Below are 26705 nucleotides of genomic sequence, written 5' to 3'. Positions count from 1 at the left end.
AAAGGAGGCTGAGCCACAGGTGGGAACAGTTCTGCATATTTTTTCAGAACTGAGGGGAAGAGTTATCTGGAGATGGTGGCAGCAAGCCTTCCCTCCTGGTGTGGTTAGGAAACTACAGTGTTATGAGCTGGCTGCACCAGATTCCTCAATAAGTGTCTGGGCTGATCCAGTCAGTCACCCTCTCTACTGTCAGCTTTCTGCTATTTAGAGAAACTTGATTTTGGTTTTGGATAGCTGGCTGGGTGATCCTGCCTGAGGCATAAACTAGCTGGATTCTACTGCTCATTTCCTCAATTTTTTTTCTAGGAATAGAACATTCTGTAAAAAGGGAAGGAGTGAGAATGTATATGACCTCTTGCCAAAGGCAGGGTAGGAGCCTTAAACGCTGAGCATGTGCTATGCTTCATACACAGATACAGCAAGCTTTCAGTGACCTGAGCAAGTGCTTCCAGTGACCTGAGAAGGGTGAGATGACTCTGGGCCAAATGGGGCCTGAAGGCTGTACCTAGGAGGCAGGACTCAAAGAGCAGAAATAAATTGCATTGTCATTTGACTGGTATCACAAGCTTCAGTCCTTCAGTCCTACCCAGCTTGCTGGGTCACCACCTCTGCCCTCTTTCAGTTTTATAGCTCACCTAGATGCTACTTTGCTACTGTTTCTTCTCTCCATTTCAATTTTTTTCATACTGGATTTTTCCTGGAGAAAGGAGTTCCCAATAGTTGACCTCCTTGCAAGAAAATTATCAGAAACAGTTGATGGAACCATGGAGGGGGACTGAATTTAACTCTCCCATTTGATGGCCCAAAGAAGGCACATAACATATTACTACTGGTTCAACCTGCTGGAAGGCTGCCCTCCACTGGAACTTTTTTATTTATTTATTTTTTAATTTTGAAAATTTTTAAAAATTTAATAACAGTTTATTTTTACATCATTTTGTACATTTTTTTCCCATCTCAATTGTAATCCCCGCGGGTTTCCCATCACCAAGTCACCCGTGTGCCATCACCACATTCCCATGCACTTCCCACCCCCCCGTTTTTGATCCCATTCCCCACTTCACCCCCGCAAAATGTCTCTGGTATATGGTTGTTCATTATTCTTGTTATTTTCTCGCCTGGTCCATTCTACTCCTGCTATGAGTGAAACCATCCGGTATTTTTCTTTCTCTTTCTGGCTTATCTCACTAAGCATGATCTTTTCCATCTCCATCCAAGTTGCTGCAAAAGACATATGTTTCTCTTTTTTGGTTGCTGAGTAATATTCCATTGTATATTTGTACCACATCTTTTTTTATCCAGTCATCTACTTTTGGGCATTTGGGCTACTTCCATGTTTTTCCAATTGTAAATAAAGCAGCAATAAACATGGGGGTGCAGGTATCTTTTTCAATCAGTGTTTTTGTGTCTTTTGGGTAGATACCTAGGAGTGGGATTGCTGGGTCGTAGGGAAGCTCCATGTTTAGCAGTTTGAGGAACCTCCAAATAGTTTTCCATAGTGGTTGTACTAGTTTGCATTCCCACCAGCAGTGCAGGAGAGTCCTTTTTCTCCACATCCTCGCCAACATTTGTTGTTGCTAGTTGTTTGAAAATGTGCCATTCTCACTGGGGTGAGGTGGTATCTCATTGTGGTTTTAATTGGCATTTCCCTTATTACGAGTGATGTTGAACATTTTTTCATATGCTTGTTGGCCATCTGCATTTCCTCTTTGGAGAAGTGCCTTTTCCACTGGAACTTTCTTATGGAACACCTGAGGCAAAATGTCAACATTCAGTCTAATTGCTTAACAGTAATTTTCACCTTGGATGGAAATCAGCTGATAAGCCTCAGATTTCAAAAAACACTGGATCATTATTTTATTTTTTATTATGTATCCATTAGATTGGCTAAAATTTAAAAGACTTAAAATACCAAGGATTTAGAGCAACTAGTGCTTTTAAACATTCCATATGGGGGTGTAAGTTGATAAAAACACTTTGTAAAGTGCTTAGCTATTAAAGCTTAACATATACTTAACCTATGACATGGCAATTGTACTTTTAGGCATTTACTCAAGAGAATGAAGTTCTCAAGAGACTGCAATGACTGTTCATTACAGTTTCATTGACAATTGTTTAAAAAGTGGAAATTAATGCAAATGACCATTGTCAGAAGAATGTATACTTTATGATATATAAATTTAATGAAATGTCATATTACAGAAATGACCAACCTCTCCCAAAAATAATGAACTATTGATTCATACAACATAGACAAATCTCAAATACATTATATTAGAAAAAGATGTTAGACACAAAAGTGTGTATATACTGTAGATTCGATTTACATGAAATTAGTAGTCAAAAATTTCTCTATGGTGCTAGAATTCAAAATAGTAAATATTGGGGGAATGAAGGGAAGCAAAGGTATATGAACATTACATATCTCAATCTGGGTGATAACTATCACCCAGGTATAAAGAGATAAAAGTTTAACAACCTGAATGTTTAAAATTGTCTATTTTGTATGTACTTATTTTTTCTTTCTTTTTTTTTTAAAGATTTATTTATTTATTTGTACAGAACTGGGGTACAGGTCAGAGATGCGGAGGGTGAGAGGATTCACCAGAGACAGAGTGGGGTATAGAACAGGAAGATCGACAAAGTACACTGCTGAGGGAAGCAGCGGGCAGGTCAGGAGAGGTCTGCCTCACCCTGTGGATCACCTCCAGGGCAGGCGGGAATCGATCTCATGCAGAAGTGGTTTAAGCTTCTTAGTGCTGTGCTTTAACCTGCTGTGCCACCAGGGAGGGCCCAGTACTTATTTTTTCTCTAAAGTGCACTTTATTGCTTCTGCACTGTAGTAAAAGCAATATAGCTGATAAAATACTTTATCATTTCAAAATTGTTTTAAATTCAAAATTGTTTAAAATTCAAGACTATCAAATCTACAGCTTTCACTGTCTCATACCTGAAGGATTGCATCACCTCCAACTGGCTTGCTTATTATCAGTTGCTTCTCTTTGACAGGTTCTGCGGAGCAAGTGTTTGGTTTTACTAATTTCCAGCTTAACAAACTTTGTTGGCTCCCATGTATCTATGGGATACAGTCCAAGCACCCCAGAGAAGACTTTCCTAACCTAATTTTGACTTGTTTTTCCAGATCTCTCATGCCTATAACACCCAGTATCCAGAACCTTTTACATCTCTTTACCATTGGACTCCTTCTCTGAGCTCCCACTGTACTACCTGTTTCTTCCTCTGTCCAATTCCTCTTTACACATCACTGTCCAGCTATTAAAGTTTTCTCAAATGTCCATAACCCTCAGCTTCTAATTTCCTGTGTTTTTAAAAGCTTAGCACAGCCATCACAGAAAAGTCTACATTTTATGTGACTCAACATTTACATTCAACTAAATGTTTTCTGAGAGTTGGTGTTATTTCTATTCATTTCTGGATCCCTATGCTCAGCATTTGCTAAATAAATGGGTGCCAACTGAATTGAATTTTAAGTTCCATTTTTGTGGCAATGCTGCTTACTCTTCAGAGGTAGAACTTGGGGATGAAAAAGAGTATAGAAGGGTTGGTTTAGGGCCTTCCCTGGTGGCGCAACAGGTTAAAGTGCAGCACTACTAAGCTAGCAGCAGCCGTTTCAGCGCTAGTTCTATCCCTGGCCAGGGAGGTGACCCACATGGCACAGCAAACCTCTCCTATCTCTCCTGCTGCTCAACTCAGCAATATACTTCATCAATCTGCCTATTCTGCTCCCCACTGTGGCTCTGGTGAATCCTCTCACTGCCCCTGCTCCTTTGGCCTGTACCCCAGTTCTGTATGCATAAATAAATAAATCTTTACAAAAAGAAGGGATAGTTTAAATTAGATATAAATTGGTGTTTAGTTTGGGTTTTCTATTTGAGAGGTACAAATTCTCCAACGGGTTAGTGACTAGCTATATGTGGCTATTTTAATATTATAACTAACTAGAAGTAAAGTTAAAAATTGCTTTTCAGTTTCACTTGCCACATTTAAATATTCGAAAGTTTTCTATGACTACTGGCTACTGTGTCAGACTTTGTAAAAAGGAGTAGTTCTATTGTCGCATAAAATTCTATTGGACGGCGCTGGAAATCTCTGGCTTTTATACTTACTCCTTTTAAGAAACACGGTTTCACCCTCTTCCCACACAGCTTCCACCATGACGATCAGTACCCTTATTGTGTCTGTAATTACTCGCGTCATTTAATGGATTGAAGTTCCAAGACTGCAGGGACAGTCTTGTCGCTCCAGCCTTTAGCTTCGAAACACAGCACACACTAGGCGCTCAGTAAATTATGAATTAACGAGAGGGATCTTGCAGATATGCCAGTCCCCAGCTCTTTTCGTATGCTGATCAGTCCTTTATAAACCTCCAACATTATTTAGGCTTAAGCTGATTTTAAAGCTGAAGAAAGGAAAGCGTGGGGCACCTGCTGATTCCAACTCCCGAGAAGTCCGCCGCGGGCATGGCGTCACAGCCGCGTGGGCCCGCCCCCTCCAGCCTCGGCTCCGCCCCGCCCCGCCCCCGTCCGGCTTGCGCGTTGGCCAGCAGCTCAGCCCCCGCCTCCCCCGCTCGTCACTGCGCAGGCGCTGCCCGCGAGCGTGGGGCGTCCTGAGGCTGCAGGCTGCCGGCGCTTAGGAGCGTGGGGGTTTGCGGCCTTCGTTCAGCCGGCCCCGGTCGCGCACTACCTGAGGCAGCGAGGCGCATCTGTCCCAGCCTCCCCGCGCCTGGACAGTGTGGCCATGGAGAATCAGGTGCTGACGCCTCACGTCTACTGGGCTCAGCGTCACCGCGAGCTGTACCTGCGCGTGGAGCTCAGCGATGTGCAGGTAAAGGCCGGATCCCGGCCCGGGACGCTCGCGGGGTTGTAGTTCCCGAGTCACCCCGGACCCCCGCCCGCCTTGTCCCTGTGCGCTCGGGAGGTCCTGCAGTGCGCCAGTGGGATCCGCGACGTGTGCGCTCGCGGCTTCCAAGCCAGGACGGGGCTGCCTCTCGTCGAGGCGCATCTCACACCCCGGGCCCAGGGCGCCACCCCCTCGGGGCTGCAGGGATCTTCGGGTGCTGTGCGATCCTGCGCGGCCTCCTCTTTGTTCAGAGTTTGCGTCCTGGTGGTGTCCCACCCCAGCCCTGGAGGCCTAGCCGTCGGGTGTCGGGTTTGCGGGGGGACCTCAGGGGTGTGGGATGAACTCGGCGGGCTTGAGGTGCAGTGAGACAGTCCGCTGGGCCTCGGTTGGACGTTTAGCACTGACCTGAGAGGTCCAGCCAGGCCTCGCTGGAGTTCACGAGGCCGCTGCTGCTTCTCAGGGGCCACACCCACCGCCCTACCATTTAGTAGGGGAAATCATGCTTGTTACTTTTAAAATCCAGAAGACCTGAGGCATCGATTTCCACTCCTCTACACCCCCCAGCTCCTGTGCTGACGGCTGTGAACTCAGATTAGTTGAGTTGCATAAAGAACTTAAAAATTAACCTTGTTACATTGACCATTTATGTTTGATCTCCTCGGCCCCGTGTGAAAAAACGGAGGCCCCCTAAGTGGGGGGTGGAGATCCTGGGACCGTGAGCCCCTTTATCTCTGTTCAAACCATCCGTTTCAGTCTTTGAGCAACTGGAGTTTTCAGTCTGGAATGTTCTTTCAACAATCATCCATACTCCCTGCTTCTTAGCATCTCTGGCACTTTGTAGCCTCTTTGACCCTGCTTGAGTAAAGCGGTTGTTTGGCTCCTTCAGCTTTTGTCTTGCAAAATGTAAGCTGCTCTTTGAATTTGGTCACAAATTTGTCGAATTTAATCTTTGCTTTTGGAATATCAACCTGTTTCCCACTGGGGGACAAAAAAGACAGCATTGGCCAGAGTGCTTTTAGGTAGGATGTGACACTGCATGGTGTGTCATTTAATGTGTTAAACCAGACTGAATTATACTTTTGCGTCAGAGGATGAATAGATGTTCTGTGTTGTCTCCCTCTACTCTCTACTCTCTCTTTGTGTTCTGACAAAAAAAAAAAAAAAAAAGAAAAAACCAAACAAAATCTTTGTAGGGGATCAAAGTCTCCCTCTAGAAAGAATTTTCTCAGCAATCAATAAGAAAAGTACAAAAACAATGTTATGACAATATCCTTTAAATATTTAGTTAGGTATTATACACATAAACTAAATAAATGCAGATCTTGTCTTCTCAGATGTCTATCCTATAATAAGGATGAAATATTCTGGGACACTTTTGAAGCTATGAACACAAAAGGTATTTTAGAGAATGGAAATTAGTTGGCCAAGTGGGGGGAAAAAAGGATCATACTTATACACTTATATTTTTTAGAAAGATCATTTTCTTGAAAGATATGAACCACTTAGTTAAGAAACATGAGAACATATATTAATCATATTTGGTATATTTTAAAATATGGAGGAAAACATTTGAAATATTATAATTAAAGAAATGGGAGAACTTTCCAGAAATATAGAGACAGACTTTAGATTTTTAACTTGTGCTGTGTCAATGCTCTATCACCAAAGGCTGCCAGAGCATACCACCCCCATAAATATATCACACAGTGTCTCAAGAGTTTGGGTTTGGGCTTTGGTGATTGGGGAGGATATAAGGAAGCGAGGTTCACTTTTAGGTTAGATGCTGTGAGAAAATGCGGTAATTCTTTGGGTGTTTAAATAAATTTCATCTATAGGCGGGAGAGACAAAACAAGAAAAAAATTGTAAGGTAGAGAAGTAGCAGTCACTCATTTTAACCAGGAGGAGAAAGGGTGTCTGGTATTTTGTGGGTGTCATAGTGGGCATGCTTTTGTCTGTGCTTACACAAAATTATAAAATAGCTTTTGTCTCATTTTTCCAAGGTTTCAAAATAACCTTGCCTGAGGTTGGTACTTTGTGAAGTTTTTTTTTTTTTTTTAATGTCCAATAGCGGAATAACATGGCCCACTTGTGAGTGCCAGGCCAGCTTTGAATGCCACTGGCTGCCCTCTTTAAAAATTTCTCAGTTAATTGCTCTGAGTAGTGTCAGTGACATTACTGACTCTGGCTCAGGATGAGCTAGTTAATATATTAGTTGCATGGAAAACTTTTGTGGAGTACCTACTCTTGTTTTATTACTTGGTTGTTGGATAGCTCTCTGACGCCCTCTGCTTTCCATAGTGTATGGCACTGCTTTATGTATAAGTATGAGTTTTATTGTTGAATTTCTTTTTGGAGGGCAACCAACTCTGATTCCCTCCTTTGCAGAGACACAGAGAACTGTCCTGTGGTTGCATCTCTGTTCTGTTTTTGGAGTTACAGTGTTAGTGAGAAATAAGAAATCACTGCTGTTTGAAAAGGAATGGTTCACAATAAAGACTTCACTAGCAGTATTGTCTTTTAGGTGAGCAAAGTGGCCCGCAGGAGCCCCAGGAACTAGGGTGGAGTTATTTTTAAAATACAGTTTATTTTTAAGATAACTCACAGAATTGTTTCGAGTTTGGATAATGAATTGGAGAATGGTTTGTAAATTCTCATATACTATTAAAGTGTATTCAAGGATTATTTTTGTGACGGTAAACCTTAGAAAGAGAAATACAAAGAACAATAGAACAGTATTGAGTCTATTAGCAGACTTATCCCTAAGGACAGGTTTTTGCCAACCGTCATAATTGTTAAAACATTTGTTCGTTCATCAAGGTTTTTGTTTTAGTTTTATGTGGACAAGATGCATAGCCCTGTTTGGGAACTGTATGAAAGACACTGTTCTTGTCCTTATTTAGTAGTGTGGTAGGAAGATTGGTAGGGAAGGCATACGTGAATCTTTCTATTGACTGTCTGGTGGCCATGGATAACTCACTTAATCTTTATGAGCCCTTGTCTGTGCATCTAAATAAATATGAATAATAATACCCAGTTCAAAAAATTGTTTTGAGGTTTGGATAATGGATTGGAAAGTGGTCTATAAATTCGCATGTGCTATTCAAGGGTAAGGTATTACTTGTGTGATCTTAATACTTAGGTGGAAGAGAGAAATACAAGACAGGATAGAATCTATTGGCAGACTTATCCCTACATGAAAATCTGCTATATAACAGAGGAGGCTTTACAGATTAACAGGGAAACAGATGAACTGTTCAGGAAATTATATGGGAACAATTAGCAATCCAAAAAGCAATGAGGTAAAATAAGGCCTTACCATAACAAACCTTATACAAAAGTCAGTTTCAGGTGGGTTAATGACCTCAATGTAAAGCAAAACTATTAAAAGAAAATACAGGAAACTATGGTATAGGAAAAGGGAAGAATGCATTATAAACAAAGCATACAAAACATAACCTCTAAAGAAAAAGATGGATAAATTTAAGACAAACACAAATCAAGATCTCCTTCTGGAGATAATAGTTTGTGAATGTATTTTTAACAGTTTCCATGTAGAAATTGAAATAGTTGCATAACTACAGATGCAGAGGTTGGGATAATAGTCTGGGGTGAAAATAGAATTTAATGAAATTTTACACTTCATTGGTTGTTATGATGCATTATTATTTTATGTACCATGAAGAAAAAAATTGCACACCTAAAACTTACATGCTGTAATGCATTATTTCAAAACAAAAATAATTTGAATTCTTTAGAAAAAATTTTAATGAAAAATAACTAAAAATACAGCTGATTAAACTGTGATATATTTGTGTTTATCCCTTAGAATATTTGATTTTTTTACTAATTGAAAAACCTCTCAAATTTATTTAAACCAAACGTCACCAGAAACACATCTTGTTTTAACAAGTTTATTGCTGATTTCAGCAATGGATCTATGTGATGAACCATGGAGTATTTCAGGGGGTGTTAGACTTGGGATTTGACTGAGTGATTGGGAAAGGCTGAATAAATGGGGATTTTCTGCTGTCAGAAAGCTGAGGGACAGTTCTGTGACTGGATTTTTATGGGTGGCATAGTGACCTGTGCTTAGACAAAAATTACAGAGATGACCTTATATTTTTGTAATTTTGTCATGATTTCAGAGTAACAGGTATTTTTGAAATTTTTATGTTCAGTACAAGAACAAAATGCCCTTGCTGTGAGCTTTAGACCATCTTGTAATTTTGAGATCTAGATGTGAACACTAGGTCAGTTTTTTTTCCTCAAGAGTTTTGTTTTTTTTCTTAAAGATTTATTTATTTGTGCATATAGAACTAGGGTATAGGCCACAGGTGCAGGGACAGTGAGAGGATTCACCATAGACAGAATGGGGAACAGAACAGGCAGATGGTCAAAGTATACTGCTGAGGGGAGCAGCAGGCCTGTTAGGAGAGGTCTGCCCGACCATGTGGATTACCTTGGGGGCAGGCAGGGATCGAACTCATGATGAAGTGGCTTTAGCTTCTTAGTGCTGTGCTTTAATCTGCTGAGCCACCAGGGAGGGCCTCTCAAGAGTTTTTAAAAACACATAAATATCTCTATACTCTTACTCTTCTGTACATATAAATATGAAGATATAAGCAAAATAATTTTTCAAGTTATTTTTAAATCATCTATATTTTTAGAATCTACTCTTTTGAATCAGGTTTCTATTCATGTAGAATCTTTTCTATCATAATAGCACTAGTAATGGAGCATTTATGAAAGATTACTATTATCACTGGCATTTTTTCCAAGTCATCAATGCCTATTTATCCAATGCTAGCACTTTCTGGATCTTACCAGACTGTCAACAAAATGTTTCTAGACAAGAACCAGCTCTCATACTGCTGAAAGTGGCCTTTGAGTGGTTTGCTGATTGAAACATTGAGTTGCACCTATGTAGTCACACCATCTGGAGTAATGACCAAGCTTGAACATGCTTAGGCAGTGATTGCCACTTTGCTAAAACAATTATAAGATTGTAAAATATATGTATTATATGTAATGTAATTAATATATGTAATATATAGCCTGATTTTAGAGATATTAAATGTGAAAAAATGTGCTTCTTAGAATTGATAAAATATAGCACATTTTTGAGTTTCAATTAAAGTTGTAAGATTAAAACCCCGAGACAGGATAAGATCTTCCAGGAAGTGAGTATAGATAAGCAATTACCAAATCAAATGCCCAAACATGTAATTTCCTTGGTTTGAATCTTAGTTTTGCCACTTACTAATTAAAAAAAAGAATTTTTTGTTAAAGAAAAGAACTAAGGGGCCTCCCAGGCAGCACAATGGGTTAAGGTGCAGCCCTATGAAGCTATTCGCAGCCACTATGTCACCAGTTCCATACTAGCCAGGGAGGTGACCCACATGGCGTGGCAGACCTCTCCTGACCTGCCCAATGCTCTCCTCTCTTGATTTGCTTGTTCTGCTCCCCACTCTGTCTCTGGTGAATTCTCTCATCCCTCAGTTTTTTCACTGATTTATTTTATAGATACAAACACGGGTGTGTATGCACACACAAACACAAGCAGAGGGCTGGTCAGGAGAGGTCTGCCATGCCATGTAGGTCACTTCCCTGACCAGGAATTGAATTTGTGCTGCAGTGGCTAAGAATCACTTCACAGTGCTGTGCTTTAAAACTGTTGCGCCATCAGGGAGGGCCCTACTGAATTTATTGTTAATAAAAATATTGATGTAATTCTGAAACTTTTTAAGGATAAAATAAATGTATTAATATTATTAGGAACCAAGATTTTCACCTGCAAGAAATGAGATATAAATAGTCTATAACAGCATAGCTTTCATCTAGGTAAATCTGAATTGAAAATTTCAGTAAGACATTATGATTTAAAAACTTTAGCTAGGAACATTGAATACACCTTATGTCTTTTAAATTACCATGTGTTCTAAATTACCACTGCCCACTAATGGAAGTAAGGCTCTTGCAGAAATGACTGATTATTCCAAATCTGTTCCAGAGAAAATATAATATCCTGCTATAAAGTCATGTCAGAATAATACAGGAGCTGGTTTGAAGGGATTTCTAACAGTTTGATCATCAAAAAGAATAAAGGTAATGATGGATTTGGGCAGGGTAAATTAAAAAAGAAAATCCATAGTGCTAGTGAAAAAGATACAGATGCTCTTCTGCTAGAAATCCTGGGGTCTGCCCATCTCCTGCTATTGTTCTACTCGGCTTCACATGGAGTTGAAATTATGAAACATGAAGGGGAGCCCAGTCAACCTGTATAATCCTTTAAGATAATGGAACAGTTGCTTTATTTTTTTTTTTAAGATTTATTTTATTTATGCCTATAAGAGCTAGGGTGTAGGCCAGAAGTGTGGGAGGTGAGCAGATTCACCCAGAGACAAAGTGGGGAGTAGAACAGGCAGATTTACTGAAATCCATTGCTGAAGGGAGCAGCAGGCAACAACCAGGAGAGGTCTGCTCTGCGGTGTGAGTCATCACCATGCCTGGGGATCGAATTCATGCTGCAGTGGCTGCTGATAGCCTATAATGTTGAGATTTAATTGCCTTGCACCACCAGGGAGTTGTTTCAAACAGTTGTTTCAAACTAACAATTTTTGAGGTGGTTTCTTGTATTCAAACAGATAATTGAAACATTTTTCAGACAGTTGTTTGGACATACAGTTTATTAGATGATACAGAATTACTGTTCTTATGTAATAATTATGCAAGATAATGTTATTGATAGTAGAAACCTGCTGAAATATTAGGAGTGAAGGGTCATGATGTCTATAACTCATTGTGAAATGATTCATAAAAAAGGATGTAGGAAAGCCAGTGGCCCTCCCTGGTGGTGCAGTGGGTTAAAGCGCAGCACTACAAAGTCGGCTGCCACTACAAAGTCGGCCGCAGCCATTGCAGCAAGAATTCAATCCCCAGTCCAGAGGTGACCCACATGGCACAGCAGCCTCACCCACTGCTCCCCTCAACAGTGTACTTAGTTAATTTGCCTGTTCTTCCCACTCTGTCTCTGGTGAAATCTCTCATGGCCCACACCTCTGGCCTGTACCCCAGTTCTGTATGTCTAAATAAATAAATCTTTAAAAAAAAAGTATGGGTGGTGGGAGACTATGGTGACCACACCCAAGAGCCTGAAAAAAAAAATTAACAAGGGTGTAAAATAATGGTATTTAAAAAAAAAAGATTTATTTATTTATACATAAAAGAACTGGGGAGCAGGCCAGAGGAGTGTGGTGAGAGGATTCACCAGAGACAGAGTGGGGAACAGACCAGGCAGATGTACTGAAATACATTGTTGAGGGGAGCAGTGGGCAGGACATGAGAGGCCTGCTGTTACCATGTGGATCACTTCCCTGGCCAGGGATCAAACTCTTGCTGCAGTAGCTGCTTGCTGATAGCCTCATGGTGTTGTGTTTTAACCCTTTAAGCCGCCAGGGAGGGTCCAAATAATGGTACTTTTTATATACATATTTATTTATTTATAAGAATATTTATGCATACAAGAATGTGTAGGCAGGCAGTGGCTAGCAATAGCTTGATAGCTGAGATTTTAACCTCAGCTGCCACCAGCGGTTAATTTTAAATTTTAATTATTGTTTATTTTTTGCATAGAAGAATTGTAGGCCAGAGGTATGTGGGGACAGAGACAGAGTGGGGAGCAGAACAGGCAGATTGACTGAAATACACTGCTGAGGGGAGCAGTGGGCAGGTCAGGAGAGGTCTGCTGCGCCATGTGGCTCCCTGGCTGGTCATTGAACTAGTGTTGTGGTGGTTTCTGACAGCTTCATAGAGCTGACACTTGCACCACCAGGGAGGCCCCTATTTCTTTTTTAAGTAAATGTTATTTAAAAACAAAATTCCCATTATCTTCAATTGTCTCTTTTCATCAGCAACTCTATACTTAGTGAGTGGAATTTGGAAGGCTCTACCTTATGCCATTGGTTGGCTATCACTGTCCTTCTTAAAGTTAGGTAATCTATGGGATAAACCCCTGCCATCCTATAAAGGGATCTATGGCAAGATGAGTAAAATCTAAAAACCAGCAGAGTCTGGCAAAATCCATGTACAGGCATGCTAGGTTGTGTTCTTTTTCTAAACATTACTTGTGTGTAATGTTTCTTGCCGAGGCCCAATAGAGATTCAGCACCCGCAGCTTTACGGGTGTTGGTTACTTTGGTGCCCATTACCTGTTATGCACCAAAATTGTAGACTTCCAGAAGGAAAGTTCAGGTTCCTCATGAATCCCACTGCTTATAGACCTGTCCAGGCACAGCAAACCACCTTCATCAGTTAGGGGTTGAAGAACAAACAATTCCAGAATATTCACTCTTTCCAAGTTCACTTACATTTGTAAAAATTGACTGTATACTGCTTCCTAAATTTCCACGAATTGGAGATTTGAAATCATACAGAGAATGATCATAGCTTAGTTGAGATAAAAATTAATACTGTAACAAGAAAATTTCATGTTTAGAAAATAATCACTTTTTAAAAAAAGATTTATTTATTTATTTATGCATACAGAACTGGGGTACAGGCCAGAGGCGCAGGAGTGGTGAGAGGGACAGACTGGGGAGCCAATTGATGAAGTACACTGTTGAAGGGAGCAGCAGGAGGGTCAGGAGAGGTCTGCTGCGCCATGTGGATCACCTCCCTGGCCAGGGATTGAACTAATGCTGAAGGGGCTTCATCTTTGTAGTGCTGTGCTTTAACCTGCTGTGCCACCAGGGAGGGCCCATAGTTTTTTTTTGTTGTTGTTTGTTTGTTTGCTTGTTTGTTTCTTAATTGCTTCAAGGTATCTTCCTTACCAAAATTTTAGCCTCCGTAAGAACATTTACATCAAAACCCTGTTTCCCTGACAAACTATGTCCCTGAGAATGTAACCTTTTTAGATGAGGTTCCCACTTCTGACAGAGAAGAGCATTCAAAGTTGTCCCTTCATGTGAATTTCTCAGCCAAAAATGTATATTCCTACTAGGGAGATTTTTGACCTAATTCTTGTGGGTCTCTTTTTCTAAAGGCATAAAGAGAGTCAGCACCAGAATAGAAAGATGGGGGAAATCTTTACCAAAAGTGAGAATTGTAGTGCAACATGAAGATTAAATTAATTCCAGCAGGTAGTGGGGAGGGATGAGGATTACAGGTAGTTGGATACAAATGATACATGCAGTGCCTTTGCCTCACTCTTTTTCTATCACTTTACTTTGAACTCCCACTGTCCATTAGTGTACCTCTTTCCCAACCTTCTATCTTGATGGTTTCCTTTGATGCATAACAGAGTTACAGAAAGCTGAGCCTACAGGAGAAAAACAAATGAACTAGTGATAGCACTGGAAAGTGCTGCTTTTGACTGGTTAATTTTGAGCTCAGGGATAGCAGGTGTATCCACTGGAAAAAGAGTTCAGTCACTGTAAAGTGTGCTGCTAAAGCCCCTAGAGCTTCTGGAAATAAATGAACAATCTGGAGAATTTCTCTCTCCTCCAGTCTTGATTTGGATAGAGGTTAAGAGTGAGGAGCCTGAGGCAAAGGCACTGCATTTATCATTTGTATTCAGCTACCTGATTCCTCATCCCTTCCCACTACCTTTTGGAATTAATTTAGTCTTCATGTTGCACTACAAATCTCACTTTTGGTAAAGATTTCCCCCATCTTTCTATTCTCTTAATGCCTTTAAGCACTTACTGCTTTTACTACTGTTTTGGTCTTGAGCATATGTTACTTGATACTATTTGATGTGTTCTCACAGGAAGTGACTCATCAACCCTACTGAATTTTCTGCCTCCACAGCTCAGGGACAGTGTGGTAGTGATCTGTCTATTCTCTGTAACACTTACTGAAGCATCTTGAACCATGTGCCATTATCAGAATGGACCAATTCAGTTTTTGATTGTTCTTCACACTTAGAACAGTTCAGGGTCACTTTTTCAGGAGCCTGTAATCTCATATATGTACTGATACAGGAAGGTGCTATACAAAGATATGAATAAACCAGTAAACATTGTTTGTGGAAGGGGCAGAGTAGGAGGAGAAAGGAGAAGAATAGTGGGAAGTAAGGTCTGGTTTTATTTTTATTTTTTTATATTCATTAAAATGCCCCTCTGACATCCTTGGTCTCTTTTCACAGAATCCTGCCATCAGCATCACTGAAAATGTGCTGCATTTCAAAGGTCAGTATGTTCCTAGCTCTATACAATTAAAGGGAATGGTAGTTCTTTGAAATCTTTATTTGTTTTATTCTATTTACTTTATTCACTTTTTATTAAGGCTCACCTTAATAAAGTAAACCAAATAATTTGTTTAAAGTCCTCTTTCCCTTGGAGAGAAAGGCAATAGATAAATGAAAAAGAATCCAGGCTAAAAATCAGGAGATTCTACTACTATCTTAGATAACATATGACTTCTCTAGATCAATGAAATGAGAGTATTGGGTTATAACCTGTGTTTCTCAAACTCAAGGATGCATAAACACTTGAGAATATGTCTATAGGATACTCTAGGACAGTGGACCCACAAGTATAAGAAACATGATAAGACTTAAATATAGTCACTTTAAATGGTATTTGGTTCCAGTGTAGCTGTGAATCCACACACAGAAATAACCACTGAACTTGTGTGGCAATACTTAGATGGTCCAGAATACTCTTCTTCTTCTTTAAAGATTATAATGAAAATAAAAAATAAGAAATTTTTATGTTGAGACTTTCCGGCTCCTAAATAGTGTACTTCTAGACCAGTTTAGGAAACACTGTGCTGTTTCCTAAAGGCTATATAAAGCATTTCTAGTTCCATTGTCTACCTCCCTCTCCTTTATCTTCCATTCATCAGCAAATTAAGCTGTTGTGCCTAATAGGGTAGTTCTAGATTCACTGGCAGTCAGTGGGGTGGATTCTCCCTGCATTCTCTCTGTCCTAGTTCCTGGGACTGTCACTAGTAAGTGACTAGGATTATGGGAGATTGGAGAGTTTGTCCTTTACGTGAGATTTCATCTGCTCTATTACACCTGCACGGAAGCACAGCCTGGCTTTTGTATCTACTTTCCAAGATGAGAGCAGTGGTGTTAGTAGATTTTGGGGAGAGTTAGACATTTAAGGGTAGTTAAAGTATAAAAAGTAACACTTGCAGGAACTTACAGTCTTAGAAAACAATAGCCACCAGTAAGATATATTATTCAAGTTATACTGCATATGAACAGATGAGAAAAGAGTCACAGGGGGGAACCAAAGGTAGTTGAGCCAGAGAATTAGAGGTAAAGGTGTGTCTGGCAGCCACTAGTACCCACACAAGTTGCTTGATGTAGGGAAAGGAGCCATGTCAGGGTGGGGATTATGTAATGTCAGTCTAGGGATGTTTCTCCCAGTTCCATTTGTCTTTGGAATGAACTGAGAATATTTTATTTCTCCTTCCTTATTTCACTTGGGGTTTGATAAAGGAGAAGCCAGCTTTTCCATCCTCTATGACCATTTGGGAGGTATTAGATTCAGAACTTTCCTAAGACAGTCCAGCATTTCCATGTATCCTGTAACTTTCTTTAACTATAGTCAAGATACTATACAAGATAATACTTGGTTTCTCTCTTCTCTGGATTCAGAACCAAAGTAAATGTGAAAATTAAATTTACATCTGAGTTTTTTTTTTAAAAGATTTATTTATGCATATAGAACTGGGGTACAAGCCAGAGGTGCAGGGGTGGTGAGAGGATTCACCAGAGACAGTGGGAGCAGGACAGGCAGATCTACAAAGTACATTGCTGAGGGGAGTAGGGAACGGGTCAGGAGAGGTCTGCCACACCATGTGCATCACCTCTAGGATTGGGTATCGAACTTGCACTAAAGCGGCTGTGGCCAGCTTGCAGTGCTGCATCCTAACCCATTGTGCCACAAGGGAGGGCGCCTGTCTGTGAGATACTTTGACTTTGCTTTCTGTATTCTCTTTTCCTGCTTATTATTTGCTAAAGGCATAATGAAAACTATATTAGAAGATTAACTAAATACTCTGAAACTGATTATCTGAAGGACATATGGAGATAAATTATGTCGAGTACTTAGTTTATCTAACTTGAGTAGCTTTGCTCAAGGGACCCTCTGGTTTTTGAAAGGACCCATTAGTATTTGCATATTTCTGAAAGAGCTGCACCAAACTAACTTTTGGATGGCTTTGCTCTGCTCACTTTCACAGTAACCCTTATTTCTCTCGTTATAGCTCAGGGACATGGTGCCAAAGGAGACAATGTCTATGAATTTCATCTGGAGTTCTTAGATCTTGTGAAGCCAGAGGTATGTTCTTTATTTTCTCACTTCCCTTTCCATTTTAGGAAATAAATACTAGTAGTTTAATGAAGTGGAGAGCAGAATATGTGAGAAAGAAGATAAAAATCTAAGGGGGAAATACAGTTTTTATATTTGAAAGAGAACCCAGGTTTTACTTAGCTATAGAGAAAGGCCAAGTCAGACAATGTGAGTTGAACCTGGGCTCTGTCATTCATTAGTGGACAAGTCTCTTTACCTCTTTGAGGTCCAGTTTTCTCATGTATTAAATAAAGGATTGAACTAAATGATCTTTAGGGTCCTTTCTAGGTCTGATAGGTTGTGGGTTTTAGTGATGAGAGGAGTATGTTACTACCATGAGGAGAGTGGAGTCTCTTGGAGGATGTGAAGCCAGGTGACTGCTACTGGGGTGGTGAGAGCAATAGAAATCAGATAGGACTGAGGAAACTGGTTTTTAGAAAGAATGCTAGTAGTATAGTTGAATTTTCCCTTCTCAGAGTTTGAGGGAGCTTCTCTAACAGGAAGGGAGATGATGATTTTAGTTTTTGCAGCTGTACTCTCAGCTCTGATGCCTTGAGCATATTGATTTCTTTCTGAAGGACCATTGCTCATTTGAATTCAGTCATCTTTATAGGAAAAGAATTTGGGGAGGGAACAGGCATTTGAAAGGGTGATTGGCTGTACTGCCTTGCATGATGTTCTGGTAGAGGTTTATGCTAGTTTCTTCTTGGATAAATAGAGCTACCTGCCTTACCCTAAGTTTATCTTGTATTATTCACCTGGGGAATCAGGAAAAGAACAGTGATGGTCTTACCAGTTCTCCCCTATCCTAGTCCTCAGTCTAAATGTTTTCTTTGTATCAGGACTTGTAGAAACAGAGAAGGAAGGGGATAGTTTACCAGGCAGCTTTTCTGATTGCCACACTGGCTTGGCCCAGTTTTAGGGAAAAGTGTGAGAGTAGGAGAGGGTATTCTCACATTCTTACTTTTTCTCCTAGCCGGTTTACAAACTGACCCAGAGGCAGGTAAACATTACAGTACAGAAGAAGGTGAGTCAATGGTGGGAGAGACTTACCAAGCAGGAAAAGCGTCCACTGTTTTTGGCCCCTGACTTTGATCGCTGGCTGGATGAGTCTGATGCGGAAATGGAGCTCAGAGCCAAGGTCAGTAAGGTTCCTGGGATCTAGATAGAAATGATAAGGAATACAAGCTGTTTGGGTCACCTCAGATATCTGTTTTGGATCTGATAGAACAAGGCCAACATTATTAATTCATTTAGAAATGTGGAGACATGTTTCATAGAAGTATTGGTCATGAATTTTGTAGACTGTCCCTCAGATGGAATTTCTTAGATTTTTTTTTTTTGGTCATGATAACTCTAGGGTGATAGGTTTTTGGGTGAAAGTCCATAAAGATAAAATACCATACTTATCACAAGTTATACTGAGGGTATGTCCTACCTACATAAGTATCATTATTGATAGTAAACTTGATCAGCTGGCTGAGGTAATGTTTGTCAGGTTTCTCCACTTTAATGTTAAGCCCCCTTTTTCCTACTGTTCCCTTGGAAGGAAATCATTATGCACAGCCCACACTTAAGGAGTGGGGAATTATGCTTCCCATTATTAGGGTATAATAATACTTACTTACTTTATTTAGAATTTTTCTGCATGGGAGATTTGTCTGTTGTCTCCCATTGATATATTCAGTCATCTACTTGTCTCAGTATGCACCTTATGAATATTTTATAGTTTGGGTTATAATTCAATGCTGTTACATATTTTATTGCTCATATTGTTCTAGCTTTGGCGATTGGAAGGTCTTTTAGTTGACTCTTGTCTCTTTGACAAAGCTTCATCATTGTGGTATTGTTTTTTTTTTTGTTGTTCATGAAATTGCTGGCATTATAAGCTGCTCCTGGCTTATCTGATACAGTCTCTGCTCCAGTCCTAGAATCAACCATTCTTCAAGGAACTCTGTTCTTTTAATAGTAGAAACTGAGATCTTGGTATTATGTGCTCATCACTGTTGGGGTTCTCTCAGCTGTAAGAACAAAGCAGGATATGTGTGCATATAGTCATGCATATATATATCTATCTATAAATATTCTGACTTACATCCAGTTATTTCTTAGCTATCTATATCACCCTAATGTGAGTTCATGCTGATGTTTGAGACATGACCTTGACTTCTTTTTATACTGATGTGAGAGACATGATTTTGAAAAAATTATCTTAAAACTCTAGCAGTCTTAAAAAATAAGGTGGCAATCTATTTCTTACCTTAAATTTTATTTGTTTTTACAATTGTGTTGCATATTCTGGATGTCTTTTTCAGTTCTAAGATTTTGAGGCCACTGATTTTGTAGTTTGGAAGCCAGCTGATTGGTTTAATTCTGTGAGCAGTGGCTGGGCATTCTGTCAAGCTAGTGCTATCTAGTAACGAGGAGTGAGGCTCTTTTGAACCATGAGCTGGGGCATTTTCCCCAGTGTAATATGAATACACTGGACAAGGTGGCTTTGAGGAGTTAGACAACTTATCCAACATATGAACTTCTGCACACATCTGGGAATTCTAATGTGCACTTGGAAAACTTCTATCCAAATTTTAGGAAGAAGAACGCCTAAATAAACTCAGAATTGAAAACCAAGGCTCCCCTGAAAGTAAGTTGCCTCTGCTGTTTCGGTAGATAACCACTTAACTTGTGATAAAGATGTGGGTATGGATGAGAGAGCTAATATTAAAGAGGTGAGTTTATGAGAAATCCTTAATCTGCAGTATTTGAACTGTGCATATACACATCAGATGCCTTACTTTTAATGTTTCCTTTCTGTTCGGGGCTTAAAATCATCTGAGTAAACCAAGATTGTTACAGCAGAATGGAACCTCATTTTCCTGACTGGCCTAATGTTAGGTGGCAGGCAGTGCTACATCGACATGTGGAAATTACCACATAGGTCTAAGGCTGCACTTCTTCTAGCTTGGTGGTTTTCTCTCAGCAGAGACTGCAAGGGCTGTGCCACAGATAAGTGTGATAGTCAGCCTTAAAAGATGGAGAGTGTTCTGTATACACTCTACCCATTAAATTTTCAAAAGTCAAGTTCTATTTCTACCTGTCCAACCACTTAAGCAAGAAACTCTGTAAATGTATTATCTTTTGGGTGACAAGGGTTAAATTGTTTGTATCTATTAAATTCTTGTTGCATGGAAGCATTGTATTATACCCTTGAGGTAGAGCACCTGTGCTCAAAAGAGTTTACCATGGGAGAACCATTAAGGTCTACACAAAACTTAATTCTGAAAAGCAGAATAAAGGCTTCCTCATTCTAAATTGATGTTTTTGAAAGTTTAGTGGTCTTTGTCTTTCAGCCTTAATTTTTCTGCATCTTCTGCCTGTAGCACCTTGTTGCAGTACAGAGCCAACTTCTCATCCTGCCCTATCCCCCCCACGGGGGTCATGCAGACTAGGGGCAATGGCTTCACCTCCTCTGGCACTGAGAGAAGGGCTCCCTCTTCTGCGCCCTCAGACTGAGAGTTGGGCAAGAGTTGGAGCTGCTGGCGGGCTCGCTTTCCCCTTCACAGGGCAAGAGGAGCCCACCACCACCAGGAATGTGGTGCCCTTGAGGGTGCCTGCAACCACCGAGTCCCTGGGGGGTACACAGCTAGCTTTCTTGCCTTGCTTGCTGGGGATGATGGTTCAGATTATCTTACTTTATGGGGTAGGGAGCCCAGGCTGGTGCAGACTTGGGCCACATTTTTGTGTGGGTACTTAAGGGCCCAAGTAAGATAGAGGAATGTAGTCATTAAGATATTCCCCTCACATCCATCCCTCTTCTGTTGAAACTACTGCTTTTAACAGCTTGTTGCCTTGCTTTGCTTTTTAGCTCTTACAAGTCTGAAGAAAGGATATCTGTTCATGTATAATCTGGTGCAGTTCTTGGGATTCTCTTGGATGTTTGTCAACATGACAGTGCGGTTCTTTATCCTGGGAAAAGGCAAGTACAAAATTTCAAGACTAGTTTTCTTTTTTCAGTAGTTTGGCCCATGACTCATCAGAAGTAACATTCTGGGGCCTCCCTGGTGGTGCAGCGGGCTAAAGCACAGCACTGTGGAGCTGTCCACAGCATTGCAGCATGCGTTCGATCCCTGCCACATGGTGTGACAGGCCTCTCCTGACCCACCTGCTGCTCCCCTCAGCAGTGTGTTTCAGCACATCTGCCTGTTCTGCTCCCCACTCTGTCTCTGGTGAGTCCTCTCACCCCCCGCACCCCTGTTCTACATGTGTAAATAAACAAATCTTTAAAAAAAAAAAGTAACATTCTGTCTTTGATATTAAAATAATCCCTCATATTTGTGTGGTACTTCATGCCTTTCATGGTACTCTCACATCCCTTTGTTCTTACTGTCTTATGAAACCAACACTGGATATTTTGCCCTTTTAACTGGTGATGAATTAGGCTTAGAAATGTTCCATGTCCACATAGCTAGCCCAGTGCACTTCCTTCGTGTTCAGTGCTTGTTAGTACATTTATCACTAAATAAATGAATGTAATACACCTCGTCCCAAAAGGGATCTCACCCTTTTGGAGCCTAAATAGATTATCTACTGGACTATTCTAAAAATGAAAAGACTATCATAAAGTGCTGGTTCTTACCAAATTAACTTATGTTTGACAAAAGTCTGACCAAAGTTATTAACAAAGGAAAATTTGAGAATATGATCTAAAGTGTTCTGAAATTTTATAAACAGTAAATAAGTGATAGAATTTAAGGGAAGAAAAAGTGATGGGAGAGGACTTTATCTACCTGAGTGATGTGAAAGAATGATAATTGAAATAGTATTGAATTAGTGTTAATCAGTTGAGTAGGTAGGTGGCTCAAGAATAGCTCTTACATTTTATAAACCCGTTACATAAACGATTAAAAGCAATCATGAATCAATAAAAAGGGAGCTGTTGGTCAATAATTTTTTTATGTATGTATAAATACTTTAAGGAAAAATAGAAAGCCTCTGTTTTAAGGAATGATATGCCCCAAATCCATCTGATTACACTGGTATCATAAATATACCTAAAATCTGTCTGCTAATAATTCACTTTTTGCAACCATTCTAAGTCACTTATTCTCTAAGTCACTCTCCTCTAAGGTTTATGGCCAAAGCATTCTAATTGATTTCCCCCTTAACTGTCTTCATTTCCCTAGTTAGTTATCAGAGCAGCAGCTGTATAATATTGTTAAATTACCAGTGAAATCACCTCATATCTCCTTTCAAAAGTTGCCAGTAACATATGGAAGAGTAAAAATGTATCCTGGTTCACTTCTGGAAATGTTCTAAAAAATAATTCTAATTATGAGAAATGCTTTTACAAGAAGATATGTAGCATGGCATTTATATTAGTGACAAGTTAGAAGATGAATATCTAATTATTGAAGAATTGCTTCCTAATAGTCACTAATGAAATGCTGAGAAGCAAATATGAAGTATTTAAAGTTTATAATAGCATGGAAAAATACATAATGATAGTCCAAAAAAAAATTATGAATTTATTCTTCAAGATTGAACATACCCATATAAAAAGGGGAAAAAACTCAACCAATACGTACAAAAAGATTGGAAGGAAATATACTATTTCAAATGGTTTTAATGTGGATAATAAACATTTCTTCTTTATTTTATAAAATAAATATGGGGGAAATTTAAGTGTAATGGAAAATATAAAATCCATTCATAAAGAGATAAAAATCCAGTGGACTGATTTATTCTTTAGTCAGAAGTTTTCCCATTTGGGTTTTATAGAAGGTGAATTGTGATTAATGCTGGATTACTTAAAAGAAGTGCATGATGTTTTTCCAGTCCTTACACCTTGGAAGCCTTTAGAGCACAGTATCAAGGTAGTGAAAAAATTCCCAAATGCCTAGTGCCTGTGGTCCTGTGTGACTGAAAGGACAAAGGGAGGGACACAGGAATGTTGCTTAAAAAAAACACAGAAGTCTCAGACATATTTATTCTCAAACCTGTAGCTTTTATCGTGTGGAGTTACCATAAGTCCCAAGGAGTAAAAGTAGGGATATTCAAAGGCATGAATATTTTGTTTAACCCAACACAGTTGGGTTGATTCTGAGTGTTCCATGCCAGCATGCTTACTGCTAGGTGAGCCACTCCAAAATTTGCTAAGTTACTGCATCATGTATTTAAAGTAAGCTTTCTAGATTTGTAATTTCTATTTTAGTTCTTAGTCCCTTCCCAACTGTTTCCTGGAATGAAACTGCTGGTTTAATTCTTTATCAGTTCTCAGAGATGTAGTAAGGCCTGGCACTGAAGTTATGGTTTGCCCTTTGCAGCTTTCTCCTTTTGAATAAAGGGCGTTGATAAATAGCAATTTCCATACTTTCTATAGCAATTCTACTGCATACTTTGCCTTTTCGTGTAAACACATACTAAATTTCTTATATGATGGAAACAGCAGCAAACTCTGGCTTATCTAGAAACTCTTGTTTGAACTTGTCTTTTCCTCTGTTAGTGAGTACTTTTTAAATTAAGTACACTTTTTTATTTTTTCCAAATTACAAAAATTAGTATTACAAAAACATCAAGAAATAAATAAGACAAAAAATTATAATCTCATCTATGAGAGCAACAGATTTCTTGGTACCTTGGTGTATATCTAGCCAAACCCATATAACTTCCTTATGAGCAATTCCTGAAGTGGAATTAGAGATAAAAAGGGCAAATTGTTTTTAAGAACTTTGATGTATACTACCCAGAAAGAGCATACCGTTTTATACTACTACTACTTAAATTTTTGTTCTGTTAGTATATGATATGCTTTAGTACTTTCAAAACATTTTTTTAATCATAAAAGTTCTGATTTAGGGCCTCCCTGGTGGCACAATGGGTTAGGACGCAGCACTGCAAGCTAGCCGCAGCCTCTTCAGGGCAAATTCCATCTTCAGCCCAGGAGGATCCACACAGCATGGCAGACCTCTCCAGACCCGCCTGCTGCTCACCTCAGCAGTGTACTTCCTCTATCTACCTGTTCTGCTCCCCACTTTGTCTCTGGTGAAGCCTCTCACCACCCCTGCATCTCTGGCAGTACCCCAGTTGTGTATGAATAAATACATCTTAAAAAAAAAAAGTTCTGATTTAAGAAGATTTGGAAAATGAGGAAAAACCATGGGGGAGCAATGGTGGAGGAAGGGGAGGTGAATAAAGATGATCCATTTATCCATTTTTCTTTACATTTTCTTTTAGTCTTTTTCTCCTGAAGTTGAAAAATAATTATAGTCATACTATATACATATATATATATAAAATGCATTTGTTTTTCAAGTTTTGATAAGCATTTTATACCTTATTGTGATTCTCATTCTAGAAATCAGATTGCTATCCCTGAATTGAAATAGGGGTGAAGTCCCATTAAGTTAGGCAAAGCAATAAGATCTAATCTTATTTTCCATATACCAAACTTTTTTTTTTTGAAGATTTATTTATTTATACAGTACTGGGGTACAGGCCAGAGGTGCAGGGGTTGAGAGGAGTCACCAGAGACAGAGTGGAGAGCAGAACAGGCAGATGATGCAGTATACTACTGCTGAGGAGAGCAGCAGGCTGGTCAGGAGAGGTCTGCGGTGCTATGTGGATCATCTCCAGGGCGGAGATCAAACTGATACTGAAGTGGCTTTAGCTTAGTGCTCTGCTTTAACCTGCTGCACCACTAGGGAGAGCCCATAATATAAGCTTTTTGATTAATTTTCTGATTTTTAAAAAGATTCTCTGAATAAGAATTATAGGATTAAATATATAAATACAATTAAGATTTTAAAAAATTGATTTTATTTACTTTTTTTTTTAAGATTTATTTATGCATACAGAACTGGGGTATAGGCCAGAAGTGTGGGGGTGGTGAGAGGCTACACCTGGGGCTGGGCTCAAACTCATGCTGAAGTGACTTTACCTTCTTAGTGCTATGCTTTAACCCGCTGTACCAACAGGGAGGGCCCTATTTAGTTCTTTTACACTTCTGCATTTATTTATGATTATACAGTTTTTGAGATTTTAAAAGACTAGTTAGCATTCAATATATGTGATATACTGAATATATATATATTGAATATATGTGATATAGTTTTAAATTAAATGAGATGATGGACCTGCAAAGAATTGTCACTGTTACTGATACATAGATTTTTCAGCTTATTATAACTGGATGAAGTCTATATGTTCATTTAGACTTCCTTGCCTTTTAAAGTGAGAAGGTCACATAGGGGGTTTGTCTATTAGCTTCCTGGTAACCAGTACAAGTTTACTGGTTACTTTGACCCCATAGATGTGTTCTCTTCCAGCTTAATATCTGATTGGATATTCATTATACCTTTTATAAAATTCCTTTCATATAAGGAGTTACATGCTTTGATAAATAATTCTGTTGGAATTTGCCACTTGGTTTATTTTTAATATACATTTGTCCCATAGAATCCTTCTATGACACATTCCACACCATGGCTGACATGATGTATTTCTGCCAGATGCTGTCAGTGGTAGAAACTATCAATGCAGCAATTGGAGTCACTAAGTCACCAGTGGTACCTTCTCTTATTCAGGTATTGAACAGTTGAGCCCAAGGGTGGGGAATGAAATATTTCTGGGCTTATTTAATAGGTTGTCACAATTTGCTGAGAAGTCTCAATTAATAAAACCTATTTCTACAGGAAATAGCATTGTTTTATTTTAATAAGAAGGGAAAATTTAAGCCCAGGGATATTTTTCCAATGTAGTTATTTGCTATTTCATGTCTTTTTTACTGTTTATGACAGCTCTATGAAATAATAAAGTTATTTTAAAAACTGTAGAACTAGGGAATCTGAAAACGTATCCCTCTTTCTTGCTTATAGATGTGTTTGGTTTCCTGCCATGTTGAGTAGATAAAGCATAATACCTAGGAACTGTTTGTGTGTGTGTATATATACGCATGATATACATACATGTATTCCAAATAGGAAGGTGGCTCTTTTGACTCAATGGGGATCTGTCCCCACAAAACATTCACCATGTTTCCTAATATTTAGAAGGATATTATTAGAAATGGGGCATCAGAGTTTTTCATCCTTCTTCTCTCTTTCCTGGCTATGTAATGATGATGATTAAATACCACCTACCTAGTACTCAAGGGGAATCAGGTCATTGTTGCTTAGTCTCTTTTGGAGTACGGTTTTTATAGTTCCGTGTGTTTCTGGTATACCAGCCTGGTATTCTGATAGTATCAGATGAATGGTAAAGGGTTGATTTTAAGTAAAAATGTTATTTTTAGAGTTTATTTCCTTGTTTAGTTATAGTGAATCACCTACTAATATGGAATTTTTTTTTTATATATCCAGCACTAAGTACAACAAAACATTAAGCTAGAATTTCTAGGGCAAGATGGAGGGTCAGGTTCAATACTCTACATCACACAGCACCAGGGAGCACTTGTCATGTGAACATAGTGTTAAGTGTATCTATCTGGAGCTGGGCGGTGCCACATGCATTAGCATGGGTGAGTTTCAGGAGCATAACATTGAATA

General features: G+C 39.3%; 1 protein-coding gene across 1 annotated transcript in view; it reads left to right on the top strand.

Moving 5' to 3' along the window:
* The first annotated feature begins 4597 nt into the window (after window positions 1-4597).
* Window positions 4598-26705, top strand: part of HACD3 (3-hydroxyacyl-CoA dehydratase 3) — a 29873-nt gene continuing 7765 nt past the window's right edge. Inside the window, exons 1-7 of the mRNA XM_004687663.2 lie at window positions 4598-4845; window positions 15006-15048; window positions 17081-17154; window positions 18143-18307; window positions 19756-19807; window positions 21029-21139; window positions 25618-25745. Of these exons, the coding sequence (XP_004687720.1) occupies window positions 4759-4845; window positions 15006-15048; window positions 17081-17154; window positions 18143-18307; window positions 19756-19807; window positions 21029-21139; window positions 25618-25745 (660 nt within the window). The 5' untranslated portion in view covers window positions 4598-4758. The remainder of the gene's footprint in view (window positions 4846-15005; window positions 15049-17080; window positions 17155-18142; window positions 18308-19755; window positions 19808-21028; window positions 21140-25617; window positions 25746-26705) is intronic.

This window comes from Condylura cristata, unplaced genomic scaffold, assembly GCF_000260355.1.
Source record: "Condylura cristata isolate star-nosed mole 26May11 unplaced genomic scaffold, ConCri1.0 scaffold00023, whole genome shotgun sequence".
In the NCBI taxonomy this organism is placed as follows: domain Eukaryota; kingdom Metazoa; phylum Chordata; class Mammalia; order Eulipotyphla; family Talpidae; genus Condylura; species Condylura cristata.
This window is presented reverse-complemented; position numbering and strand designations above follow the sequence as displayed.